We start from the raw sequence: 14,208 nt of genomic DNA, 5'->3' as shown, positions 1-14,208 counted from the left end.
ATGAACACTGTGACTGGCAACAATTAGCTAGGTGCTGAGTCTGACCTGACTCTGCGGTAGAGGCAGGTTGGAGGGAAGATGGAGAGAGGGGAGTCCTCCTGCCCCCAACTTGCCTCTCCTCGCACTCCCAAACTGTGCCACTGATCTGCCTGTACGCCTCCTGCAGTGCCTCCATTTCACTCCCTGCACTCTGCCCGTATGATTGTCCTTCAAAGAGGTGGTGAAAAGAATGTTACATCACTCACTCTATATAACCTGTCAGACATTAACTTAAACAGTACTAGCTTTAAGAATATAAACTGTCTCTCAAACCTGCAGTTTCCAGTGCTGGCGTCTCAGGTTTTTTGGGGTCAGACCATTTTTCTTGCCCAGGAGCTACACTGGCAACAGGAGGAGGTAGTGCTCCATCCGTGGAGTTTAGTGAGTCATGCAGTGATACTGTGACATAGGAAGAGTATTTTATGGATTGAGAAGAACATACACATCCCAAAGTACACTTTTAATTACTTAATTACCTTTGGCTAACATCCCGCATCTTTCAGGTTTCTGAAACATAAAGGAACATATCATGTTACAAATAAACCAACTGGTTAAAATTAAGGCTGCATGATTTCGTCAAAAAGTAATTGTAACAGTACAATGGAATGAGAAAGCGAGAGATGAAGATTCTAACTCAAGTATGTCTCTTTATATTAATACACAAAACAATAAACATGTTCGCATAAGGCGTAACAGAGAAGCTTCAATCTATCGTTGCGGGCTGGGCAATCAACACACACATACAGCGTCAGGTGTCTGCCTGATCCCCCCCCCCCCCCTTTCTGGAGAAGAAGTCTGCGACAGCCGTCTGTGGACCACCTAAAAATTAAATGGATGGAGTGCCAGATACCAACAGAAGATCTGGGCATTGGCATCCTTCCTTTAGTGGAGCCCCTGGTGTGGGACATGGTCCGAACAGAGGGTGAATGCTCGTCCCAATAAATAGTAGCGGAGAGTGAGGACCGCCCACTTGATGGGCTAGAACTCCTCTATGGTGCTGTATTTCGTCTCACTCAAAGAGAGCTTCCGACTAATGTATAGCACCAGGCGTTCCTCCCCCTCCACCACCTGGGGCAATAGAGCACCCAGCTCCCTGTCCGATGCTTCTGTCTGCAAAACAATAGGGAGAGAGAAGTCAGGGGAACGCAGAAGCGGCCCACCACAAAATGTGGCTTTTACCTGTGTGAATGCTTGTTGGCACGGCTCGGTCCACTGGACCAGGTTTGGAGCTCCCTTTATAGGGAAATCAGTCAGCAAGCTTGTGACGTTCGAATAATTAGGCACAAACCTTCAATAATAGCCAGCCAGCCCCAGCAACTGTCTAACCTCCTTTTTGGTCTTGGGTCTCCAGCAGTTCGCAATCGTGGCGGTTTTATCAATTTGGGGCTGCACCTGCATGTGACCCAAGTGGAACCCCAGATACCTTAACTCCACCCATCCAATTGCACATTTCTTCGGGTTTGCCATGAGCCCCGCTCATTGCAGCGACCACAGAATGGCCCCCAGATGCTGCATATGCCGCAGCCAATCATTACTCAAGGATAAGGTGTTGGAGTGATGACTGCTGGAAATGGGGCCGGTCTAGATTTGATATAAAATTACTTTTTTTCAAATAGTGATGGAGCTTCTTTTTTTTTTTACATCAGTAATGTCCTGACTATACTTTGTGATCAGTTGAATGCCGCTTTGGTGAATTAAAGTACCAATTTTCTTCCGAACCAAAAGAAATCTCTACATTATTCCAAACTTCATTAAAGTAATTACCAAAGTACCAAAGTCATTAAAATGTAATTTTTAACTACACACAGGTTTAATATTAGCAAACTATAGTATTGGCAAATCATTTAGGACATTTACTTTGTGCATGACACAAGTAATTTTTCCAACAATTGTTTACAGACAGATTGTTTAACTTTTAATTGACTATATCACAATTCCAGAGGTTCAAAAGTGTACATACACCAAGTTAACTTTGCAATTAGCTTCTGATACGAGGTGTTACTGTGGATGTATTTTAGGTCCTACCTTCAAACTCAGTGCCTCTTTGATCAACATCATGGGAAAATCAAACTCAGTGCCTCTTTGATTAACATCATGGGAAAATCAAAAGAAATTAGCCAAGACCTCAGGAAAAAAAAATTGTGGACCTCCACAAGTCTGGTTCATCATTGGGATTAAATTCCAAATGCCTGAAATTACCACATTCATCTGTATAGTATATATTAGTATATACACCATGGGACCATGCAGCCATCATACCGCTCAGGAAGGAGAGCGGTGTGGTGCAAAAAGTGCAAATCAATCCCAGAGCAACAGCAAATGACCTTGTGAAGATGCTGGAGGAAACAGGTAGACAATTATCTATATCCACAGTAAATCAAGTCCTATATCAACATAACCTGAAAGGCTACTCAGCAAGGAAGAAGCCACTGCTCCAAAACCACCATAAAAATGCCAGACTACAGTTTGCAAGTGCACATGGGGACAAATTTCCTCTGGTCAAATGAAACAAAATTTGAACTGTTTGGCCATATTTATGTTATGGATAACCATTGTTATTTTTGGAGGAAAAAGGGTGAGGCTTACAAGCCGAAGAACACCATACCAACCGTGAAGCATGGGGGTGGCAGCATCATGTTGTGGGGGTGCTTTGCTGCAGGAGGGACTGGTGCACTTCACAAAATAGATGGCATCATGAGGAAGGAAAATAATGTGGATATATAGAAGCAAAATCTCAAGACATCAGCAAGGAAGCTAAAGCTCGGTCTAAAACGGGTCTTCCAAATGGACAATGACCCTAAGCATACCTCCAAAGTTGTCGCAAAATGGCTTAAGGACAACAAAGTCAAGGCACTGGAGTGGCCATCACAAAGCCCTGATCTCAATCCGACAGAAAATTTGTGGACGGAACTGAAAAAGCATTTACGAGAAAGGAGGCCTACAAACCTGACCCTGTTACACCACTTCTGTCTGGAGGAATGGGCCGAAATTCCAGCAATTTATTGTGAGAAGCTTGTGGAAGGCAACCCAAAACGTTTGACCAATTTTGCAATTCCGCCTTCTGTGTGAACAGATCCTTACACTTTTATGAGCATGCTTCTTATTACATACTTGGAATAGTCAAGTAATTTTTTGTATAGCGCCTTTTCACAACACGCATCGTTTCAAAGCAGCTTTACAGAAAATCAGGCATTAACAGAAAATGAAACTGTAATATCTATAATGTCTTAGTCATCATAGTGTAGTTTTACAAAATACGATTGCTAATTGTGTTTAAAAATAAATTATTAAATAATTGTATTTAGAAACCCAGTGAGAAAGCCGAAAGCGACTGTGGCGAAAGCGATAAGAGGAATATTGTACTGAACAGAAAAAAACTGCATGCAGCCCACATTTTGAAATATGCAGTGCAGGCAGACTATATGTAATACTGACTATAAACACACCAGCTGGTGATTATTGCAAAATAAACCTTAACAGGATGATCATGTCTTGCATCATCCTGAACGGGTTTATTTTATGATAATGACCAGCTGGCTGTACATTATCCCTCTAATTGCATGACTACTTACAGAATCAAATAAATGAATAAAAGGACATGAAAAAAAGATGTGTGTTTAACTGTGAAAAGAAAGAAACTGTGGAGTGATATAAAAGGTATGACACTATCACAGCTACTGTGTGTAGGAAATTGTTTGCCTGGGACAATGCAGTTAAAATATTGCAGATTTAAGTAGCAGTTGCATATGTCTTGGCCAGTTCACGGTATAGAGGTTAGATACAAATATCTATCCAAAGCCATTTGTTTCAGTGTATACCTGCATAATTCAATCCTGACCTTTTCAGGTATGAACCCTTTCCACAGGTTGTGATGATACGTTTCCGCCTTATTTAGAAGTGTAAATCTAGTAAATGTTTATATCTTTCCAATTTTTTAATTTAGTGCAAATTTATAACATTCTACTTTGTAGTATATTAACCTGGAATTAGTTTCAAAAAACAAGTTACCACAGCTGTGATGCGGTTCCTATTCATCTGCTGAGGGAGAGACAGAAAATGTGGCCTCTTTCTCTCTCCTAACTACTGTAATCCACTACTCTCTATTTTGTTTTTCCTCTTTTGGAAAGCTGTCATAGTATAGCGTAAAAGTGGATCCAATGGGTAAGAAAAAATTATATTACCATTCACCACTATACAAGTTTACCCTGCTTTCGTTTTACTTCCGCATTACAAGCCTGGATTGGTGAAAAGGGTCCATTACTGCAGGACTTGTTTATCAGGTTTAAAGTGCCCTAAATATACTGATTCACCTTTTCTTGTGACTCTTCCTCACTTTTCTCACTGTCCGCTTCTTCAAAATCTTCACTATAGGCAGGAGATGCTGACACAAACAGAATAAACAAGTGTTTTATTGGTTTACAAATTAATAACAGCAAATCACATCTCATCGAATGTATATTTATTCTGCTGTGCTCTTACCAGCAATATCTCTATTCTTCCTCTGTTCTTCCTCATTTGTTGAATCCATCTCTTCTCCTCTGAAAGAAACACAATGAAACTACATTTAGAGAAAATAAATATGCAAATGTTTCATCACAATCAGCATTCATAGTGCAGAGAATATTTCTCATTTCCTCAGACAGCTCAAGCACCTTTGTGGGGAGGTGGGGCTGGAAATCTCTCGTTCTTGGTTCAGTCTGGAATAGTCTATGGAGGATGAGGTCTCTTTCTTTAGGTTGAATAAAAACCTGGTTTTGTCCTCCTCGTATAATGCGTCCAACTCTAGAGCCCCTGTGTTTGCTCCCGGTCCAGATGCTATAACAGAATCTATATGGAAGTAATAATAGATGGTGCTGGTCAAACAAGCAGAGCGGTTGTAGATGTTATGCTATGAAAAGTTAGGCTGGGTGATGGCGCATATATGAAGAGACTGACCCTCAGGCTCTAGACTGTCTCTGCTAAAGATGAATGGATCTCCTTTCCCTTCATCCTCCAAGAGGAGCTCTCTCGACTGCTCTTCATCCACCTCTTTAATGGAGGGAGTCTTCCTCAGGGATCTGAGGAAGGACTTTCCTGATGATGTCATCCCTACAAGTGAATGAGACCAAATATTGTTATTTTTAAGTGTCAACTGGTAAAATATTCTACACTTTCATAACATCCTTTTTTCACCTCAGGGTCCACTTTTAATTTCAGTCAGTTTTTTTGCACACCTGTGTATATCAACACAGATCATCAAACCCTTTTTTAAAATGAGCAAACAATGTTTTAATTATATGTACACTTTCACAATTGAAAAAAAAGCAACAGAATTTAGAGGGGAGGCCAAATTTGGACTGTCTTGGTTGAGAGTGCATAGCTAAAAACAACGTATAAAAACACTGACCTTCTATGTGGCATATTATCATTCTGAGCCATACACATTCAATTAACCAGAGTAATTTCAGAGAAATTACTCACTGGCACAGTACATGTTCTTCAAACAGGCACTACACCAAGGGTTTGTTTACGGCAACATTTTGTTCTGAAAAACACTGCTGCAATTACACGTAACCAAAACAACTGTATAATATAGCACTGTTCTTTTGTGGATAATTACTGAATGTATAATGGTAAAATTACAAAGAAATTATATTATTATTAATAATAATAAATTAAATCAGCACGACCGTTACTTCTCTATCTATCTATACACACATTAAACTTTAAATAACACCACATTTACTGATGCATTTCTGTGTCAGACTCTCCAAGTCTGTTTTACAACAGGAGGTTTTCAAATGCCACTGAATCTTTACCATTTCCTTTCTCGATTGAATTAATACAACTGCTCTCCACGGACAACTCAGAGTCTGTGTGAATGGGACTCTTCTGTTCTGATGTACTGTAGTTGCCAGGTGCTTGAGTTGGCACACAACGAGAGTCTTTATCTAAGACCCGTTGCTCTTCTAAACAGTAAGAGTGGTCAGGTGATGGCCTCTTTTCATCAACTGCATCATGTTCAAGATTCTCCTCACAGTTTGAGTTGTGGATGCCCTTCTTCTTTGAAAGATGAACATTGGACAATTGGCTGACCCTATCAAGGGCTTTGCTACGAGGTTTAGGGCTGGGCTTACTAGGTACTATAGTCTTGTAAAAAGGGCCAAGGGACAGAGAAAGAAGAAACAACACAATAGAAGTTAAGCAAAAAGCTGGTTGTCAGGTAGGCAACATAATGACAGTTACACTGCCAAAGAGGGCTCATAGGTGTTATAGATAGGGATGCACCGATGTATTGGCTGCCGATATTTATTTGCCAATTATTGACCAAATTAAAACCATCAGCAAACTGCACTTTGTAAAAACTCTATGAATTCAAATGCACAGTCCAGAAATAACAACAGCAACATATTTGATTTTTAACGTGAATGAAAACGAGGCTATGCGGGATAGACATAGTCTCTTTAATGGCATCCGCAGTATAAAGCTCCTCGATCACATCCCATGTTTTCTGGATTTCATGGAAAGATTTCTTTCAATATTTCCTCAGCCGAATGATCCAAAACACTTTCAATAACAGCACAACCCATTAAAGAGACTGCAAGTCTATCCCTAACAGCCTCATTGTCATTCCCATCAAAAAGTAAAGCTGGTGCTAGGGCTGGGCAATATGGCCAAAAATATTATCACAATGTTTTTTTTAAATTGTTTGATACTGATATTTATCATGATTTACATTTCATACCAGTGATGGTGGAAGAAATGCATTCCACATGTTTGTTAGGCCTAAAGAATGAATATTAACATATTAACAACTTGTAAACTGTTCACAAGTAAACTCCAGAGGGTAAGCTAACTTTAAAGTATACTCAGTTAAGGATTTAATCCTACAAGGTGTGTGTGTGTGTGACCTCTTTTGATCATCTTCAGCTGATGTTTGATTCCACTTAAAGAATTTGTGATGCTCACTCCAGGTAAGTAGATACCTGATCCTATCGTCTACATGTAGAATATAGACAAAATATACGAAATTACTCAAAAGTACATTGTCGATACTGAAAAAGTTCTCGATACATATCTATATTGTTTTATCGCCCAGCCTTATTTGGCACTACTGTGGATAGCAGTGGCAAAATCTCAGGGCCAGCAAAGCCAAATAAATAAATAAATAATTTTCATCCTTTCATTCTCAATCACCCTTTTGCATCGCTTTCCACTCTTAATTAATCTACAAACAAATAGAGAACATCTAAGTTTATCCAGTCAGAATGTATTCCTTGATGCTTACAAGCAAAGTGTGACAGCTGTTTCACAAATCGCATGCCGAAGCCAAGCTCGTTAGCTGAAGCAGCATGAGAGTCTGAGCTCCACCCCCTCAGGCCTTCAGAATTTCCACAGAATCCCTCAATAGCGCAAATGAATGGGCAACTAAAGTCAGATTGTCAGATTCATCAGCCAATCAGATTGATTTATTTGTTCTTGGAGGGTGTGATCTTTAGGATATGTCCCGGTCGAGGCCTTCTAGCTGGCCTTGAGTGACGCAATCACGCTTTAAGTGATGTACGTAATTTGAACGCGAAGAGCCCGAGATTTGTGTGACGAGTCGGCTGTCATCACTGTCATATTGCCATTGAGAAAGAGATCCTTATGGATTAAAAAAAAAAAAACAAGATGTTCTGCATGACCGTGTGATTGCTTAATTTATTAAACAGGATTTTCACTTCAAGTAAATTGGTAAGTGCTTTTTGCATTGTTATAGCAAGGAGTTTTCTAAGAGTAAATTAGGCTGCTTGAGCATTCAGTGTCAGATCAAGTTTTGAAAATTAGTGCTGCTTTCCATTCAACTCGGAAAGTCGGATTTGACAACTTACAACTAGGAAAAGTGCAATGGAATGCATCTTTAAGCCAGAATTACAACTTGTAGGCTCGTGCAGATACTCTCAACTCCGATTTCGTCGAGATGCAGGGGTATGATGTCACAAACATGTCGACACTGAGGGAGTAATACAAAGTAAGTGATAAACATTCACTTTATTAAGTAATATCTATAAATTTGTTTGTTTCCACATTACACGATTTTAAAGCTTGTTTAACAAACACCTGCAGAAACAGGTGTATAAAACATGGTCAATTATAATCTCTTTTGATAATCATACACCTGAAGCACAAATGCTAGCATTGCAGCATTGTTTATCAGTTTGGTTCCTAGGAGACATCTTTAATGAGAGTCAAACCCCTTCTAAGCTAACGGAAGCATTGCAGTTCCGAATATCGGGGAATGGAATGCATTTATTGTCGGAGATATCTAGTAGGAATATCCCACATGGCCACATCCAAATTGATTGGAATGCAGCATAACCGCATATCCTGACGAAACGAAATGTATTGCAAGCAACATTAAAATCGCAATTATTAGATAGATTTTTCCAGGTATTATAGACCTCCTTGGTAGATTCATATGAAAAATTATGATTTTTTGACGTTCATTTCACAAAACATTCATGCTGCATTCATACCACCATTGTGTCCTTGAGCAAAGCACTTAACTTCAGGTTGCTCTGGGGGGATTGTCCCTGTAATAAGGGCTCTGTAAGTCGCTTTGGATATAAGCGTCTGCCAAATACATAAATGTAAATGTAAAATGTAAATTGCTTTGAAACCAGCAGACTTTGCCTTCTGAGACATTGGTATGAGACCCATCAATGCTGCATGACTGATTAAATTAAGACCGATATCGCAATATGGCCATTACTAAACCTTAGAATGCTGCATTTTATAACAAACCTGTATCTCATCCGAGGGATTATGAAAGCCTCAAGTGTTCAGTCGTTCCACACTTCAGAATTTCGCCAGAAATAGTACTGGGTATTTCTCGCTTACTGTTTTATGAGTACTGAGGATTCTAACATTCTAGTCCATTAGCTTACTGTTTTTGGCATACTATATAATAGGAAGTATGGATATTCAGACAATAAAAACCACTTGACTTGACATAGTCTGCATTCAATGTATAAGTCAGTGCTGTGTTAGCAGTTGGCACTCTCTAGCTATCTGGACAGCATTTTCAATTATACCACTGTAATGCAGATTTTAAAAGGGGATTTTGCTTTTATTTTTGTTTCAACTTTTTATTTTTCCATGATGTGGTTACAATTTCCGTGGAATTGCCCAACATATGCATTGTATGAATCATAAAGAGAACATACATGTAAAATATGAGTTCTGTTGTTTTGAATTGTTGTTTTGTTTCTGATGTTGTTGTTTTTTTTGTTTGTTTTTACAAATAAATCATGTTATAGTTATTTAAAAAAAAAAAATTGGTTATAATTTTTATCTTCTATTTATCTTTCATTGAGGCTCTCTTTAAATGTTAGTTTTTATATGTGTTTAACAGATTCAATCCATGTTCAATGGAAATTATTTATTTCTATAACTGGAAAAAGCTTTTGTATCTCTCTGCACATTTCCAAAGTAAAACAATGATCTGTTGAAAAAATTAGACATGTTAATGCGGAAACAAAAAAATCTTAGATTTTTGATGTGAATGAAAATGAGGCTATGAAGGATAGACATACAAGTGGCAAAACATCTGTATCGGTTTAAAGGTTTTTGTTCAAATGTATATCGGCAAATATCTTTCATATCGGTCCATCCCTAGTTATAGGCTCAGAAATCATACAGTGCTAAACTAGATCCTGATGTCATGTACTGTATGAAGCTACAACAAAACAAGATGGACTCAGAATGGGTTTAAGTAAGGGACACACTTCTGACAAACATCAGAAATCTAAGAAAATAACTTAAAATGGACCGTACACCCAAAATGTAATATTGTCATGTCTTCATTTATTCGCACCCATGTTGCTCCAAAGCCATATGGCTTTTTTCTGTTGAACACAAAAGGAGATGCTAGGCAGAATATTAGCCTCAGTCAGCATTGTATGGAAAAAAGAAGATATGAAAGCGAATGGACACAAAGGAACAACATGAGCGTGAGTAAATGACTGAATTTTCCTTTTTGGGTGAACTATCCCTTTAGGGATATGAAGGGTACATCATTAAATAATTAGTCAGGTGCACCCAGAGGGGGACTTTCTCTTTTCTCTTTGGTTTCCTCCAGAGGACTCACTTCTTGGGACATTTTTATTTTAGTGAATTGACGTTTAGTGGCCTTTCCTGTAAGAGTTAAGGAAAATAGAAAGAGAGAGGAAAAGGGAATTAGAAAAGTGACAAGGACAGAGAGAAAAATAAATAAATTAAATAAATCACCAGAGCTGGGTGTCAGATTAAACATGAAATTGGACAAATTACATAAGTGCTGATGGCAGGGGAAACCTTTTCATTCATTGAAATGCTCAACAGTAATAGCAGTCAACTGGCACTTTTCCACTGCAATGTACAACTCGACTCGCCTCAACTCTACTCGCTTTACTTTTCTGAGCTTGCAATTCCATTGCAGTTTAGTGCCATCTCAATGTGGGTGGGATTATAGCCTTATCGTCATAGTTGTGCCGCTGCTACATCCATGACATCATCATTATACATGACACAAACTGACCAAAACAATAACACGACTGCTAGCTACTAGCTCATTGTGCTGCATGAAGCAGTTGTTGCATGGTGATTTTATACAAGTGTAACAGTTAAATTGGCCTGGTTGTTTTAGAAGCAAGCTTCCAGTCGCTGGTCAACTAAATAAAGTGAAGCTTTCAAGCAGAGTATAGAGTTAACATAACAAAATATACCATCCTCCTTCGTGGATCAACGCCAGTCCAGGTCACTCTCCCTCCCATTGCTCGCCGGTTTAGATAGCGTCCATTTGGTGGAACCACTTCCACTTTTCCTTGATAGTTCTGTAGTCACGTTTACGTTTTTTTTTTTACTTTTACTACACTGTTGGTAGGTCCGGTGGTAGCCGTGTGCAGCCAACAGCTGACACACTTCCTGAGAGACTTTTTCAATTCACTCATCGCTAACGAGTGGGCCATCTGCACCTCGTTTATTGACCACAGTGTGGTTTTGCACACAGCCATTTCTTTTTTCATAATTTGAAAGTTGCTTGAACAAATGATACTGTTATCGCTGTTGCTAACTTTAAAACTTGCGAGTTGATGTCGCGTGTCGGATTCTCCCGGACCAATCAGTGATCTGCAGGATTTTTACGTCACATTTAGTATCGGCTCACTTGGAACCTTGACCAAGGTACCAGGTACTATCGTATCAGGTACCAGGTACTACCCACAGTGGAAAACCCCAAAATAGCGAGCAGAGTCGAGTTGTACCGAGCAGTGGAAAAGCCCCATTAGATATCTTTGCGAGGGTACCGTGGAAAACAATCTCTATTCTAGGAAATGTAAGAAATTAACATTTACCAGACACACAATGTTCTTATATAAGTAAACAATGCACTTGTTGATCACAAAGCTAGATGGCTAGTTGACACATACATAACATGTCCATAAGTTTTCAATCAATGTCAAGATTTTAGATGAACATATGCTGTGATTGGCTTTTCATCACTTTTAGCATCAAATAGTTTTTGAAGGAATATAGTGCTCACAAGACAGGACTGCATGTTGATTTTACTACTTTTCGCAAGAATTAAAATATTGAGGAAATGTATTATATAAACCTTAGACCTTAATATGAACAGCTCTTTGATTTGAGAAAAAGATGCATCGAAAACTGTGAATTCAGCAGACCAATGAAGTTAAAGCAAAGTCTGCCATTAACCTTTTTTATCACTGTAACATGCAAGAAAACTGGAACAATTACAAAGCAATATTTCTATAGTCAGCATCAAAATATAGACTAATTTCCATGCTGATAAAATTCCAGAATTTATGAAAATTCTTTAAGAAAATTTAAGACGTCTAATCTCAGGTCTACAGAGAGATTAGCCGAAGTAATTTTTTTTATTAGATTAAAGTTGCAACATTTTGCATATCTTACAGAAAGAAAAGAAGGACCAGTTCATCCACAATGGTGTTTAAGTAGTAAAGACCTAAATGACTGCTCAAAGAGCAGAACAAACCTAGGCATAATTATTTAAAACGTTTTTCCATTATGCCATACATTTTTAAAGTCGTTAAAAGCACAATTATAATGCACATTAGACCTACCAAAATTTAGTAGGCAAAGGAAATTTACAGGCATCCAAGTGCAAAGAAATGGTGACACCAAAAATCAAACACAAAAGAAAACAAAACATTTCCTTTAAGAGCAGAATGTAATGAGAATACCACAACTTTTTATTCCAGGAGGACAAAATAAATAGTCTGCCTAGTTAACTGATGTAAGGTAAAACAGAGCAGGTTTATTCACCTCAATAATGCACCTGCATCAGTTTATCTCTTGAATAATCTATGCAAGATAGCTATCCAGCTTCATTCATGTTCTAGTTTGCAAGTCAACAATTTACAGCTATTATCTTGGACATAAACACGGATTAGACAAGCAGCGGATTTTGAGAGAATTAGAGTCAAAAGCTGCACAATCCACGGTTAATCAAATAATTTGCTGTATCACAGGAGAACCCCAATGACACATCTGGATCTTGAGCTGAAAGTAAAAAAGAGCCTCTGCTTTTTGCAGCGATGCTAAGAAAAAAAACAAAACAAAAAAAACTAGCAGGCTACAACCACAGACTCTTATCTAGGTGCCAGCAGCAACAGGTAAAACGACAAAGGATATAATGATGAACGTTTGAGAATAAGAATAAGCAATGCTAAGCAGCCTACAAACAAACACTCGTGCAGCATGCTGTCAGCAACAGGAAGTCCAGTGATGTCAACCAGAGGTCAAAATATAAGCTATAGGCCTATCTTAATGTATATCTTTATCAACCAAAACTTTTAAGAATACTGATATATAATTTTATAATTTGATTACCCACCTCTATCACTTATACCATATACCTTTACCGTGATATACAATTACTTCATATGATATTGCCCAACTCTAATTTATATGCTTGCGATGACATGCACATCAGAATGAGGAGGAATTGAAAAGGAACATTAGCTTTCTAGCCAGATTCAACAAACCCCTTAACTTCACTGGTTTGATGCAACTGGCCCCAGATCTTTAACCACTAAACAACCATCACTATGCTCTTGCTGTTTCAGGCAATAGAGTAGAACTAACCGGTTCCCTCCTCACTGTCATCATCCTCCTGCTGCCACCAGGGCACAGACACAAGGGCCTTCTTCTCTGGTCTAGTGGGTGGTTTTCCTAAGATGTCAAGAACACTGGGGTGCTTAGTACTGGAGCCCAAATCAACAGAGTCATCAGAGACAGACTGTAAAAAAAAAAAACAATACCTTTTGAATAATTCATACAATCAAAACAACATAAAAGCTCACCTAATGATCCCATTAATGCAAATATCATCATTACACATTCAAACGTGGTTAAACACCCACATTTGACAACAGTAAAGAATACAACAGTACCTCTTTCATGAACTGCTCAAACTGTTGATCCAACTCTTCTTTAGTCAGCCTATGGGCCATAATTCAACAATCCGACACTGTAAAACAAATGTGTAAGATTTACAAGTGTTATGTACAGGTGACATTACAAAAATAATGAATACACACATGTATAAAGTGAAATATTCAATATCCGAGACAAAGAGTCTTAAAAAGAAAGTAAGCCTGCCAGTGCGACATCACAAACAAGCAGTGTTAAATTCGCTATAATATGTTGTTTTGTGATTGTCGGATTCGTTATTAGCGCGTTAGCTCGTATATCATGGCAACCAAAATGAAGGAAACATTAGAAGCAAACATGACTCACCAATAAAAAAAGAAACAATCGAAGTCGATGTCCTTTACTGTTCACATTATTTAGAAATTATGCTGTTTATCACTAGACTCAAAAAGTTTCCCGCGACAACAACCGGGGGATTACTAACAGTTTATTGGTCATATTACGTCATGTGCGTCCGGAGATTTGATTGGCTATGTTCAGATCCGTTGGTCCGGGTTGCCATGTTGGAGAAATCTTCATGTTTGCACTTGTGAAAAGATGATTCAGCCTTTAATGATTTCAGCCTCCATATGCTAAAATAATTTTTATTGATACGTTCTTCTGCATATATGTTACTCAACGTACTTAAAATTATTTGTAAACCTGTTAGAAACAGAAAATACCATGTACGCTCTCATTTAAAATTTTCTACACAGC

The 14,208-nt window shown here is 38.4% G+C and overlaps 1 protein-coding gene across 1 annotated transcript in view; it reads right to left on the bottom strand.

Moving 5' to 3' along the window:
* cep162 (centrosomal protein 162) overlaps positions 1–13,948 on the bottom strand; it is a 38,949-nt gene extending 25,001 nt beyond the window's left edge. Inside the window, exons 1-10 of the mRNA XM_052144294.1 lie at positions 13,819–13,948; positions 13,473–13,549; positions 13,165–13,318; positions 4,975–5,127; positions 4,692–4,866; positions 4,519–4,577; positions 4,350–4,420; positions 516–546; positions 313–438; positions 46–207 (exon numbers count right to left, since the gene is read on the bottom strand). Coding sequence (XP_052000254.1) covers positions 46–207; positions 313–438; positions 516–546; positions 4,350–4,420; positions 4,519–4,577; positions 4,692–4,866; positions 4,975–5,127; positions 13,165–13,318; positions 13,473–13,532 — 991 coding nt within the window. The 5' untranslated portion in view covers positions 13,533–13,549; positions 13,819–13,948. The remainder of the gene's footprint in view (positions 1–45; positions 208–312; positions 439–515; positions 547–4,349; positions 4,421–4,518; positions 4,578–4,691; positions 4,867–4,974; positions 5,128–13,164; positions 13,319–13,472; positions 13,550–13,818) is intronic.
* Positions 13,949–14,208: the final 260 nt, after the last annotated feature.

Source organism: Xyrauchen texanus, chromosome 15 (assembly GCF_025860055.1).
Source record: "Xyrauchen texanus isolate HMW12.3.18 chromosome 15, RBS_HiC_50CHRs, whole genome shotgun sequence".
NCBI lineage: Eukaryota > Metazoa > Chordata > Actinopteri > Cypriniformes > Catostomidae > Xyrauchen > Xyrauchen texanus.
This window is presented reverse-complemented; position numbering and strand designations above follow the sequence as displayed.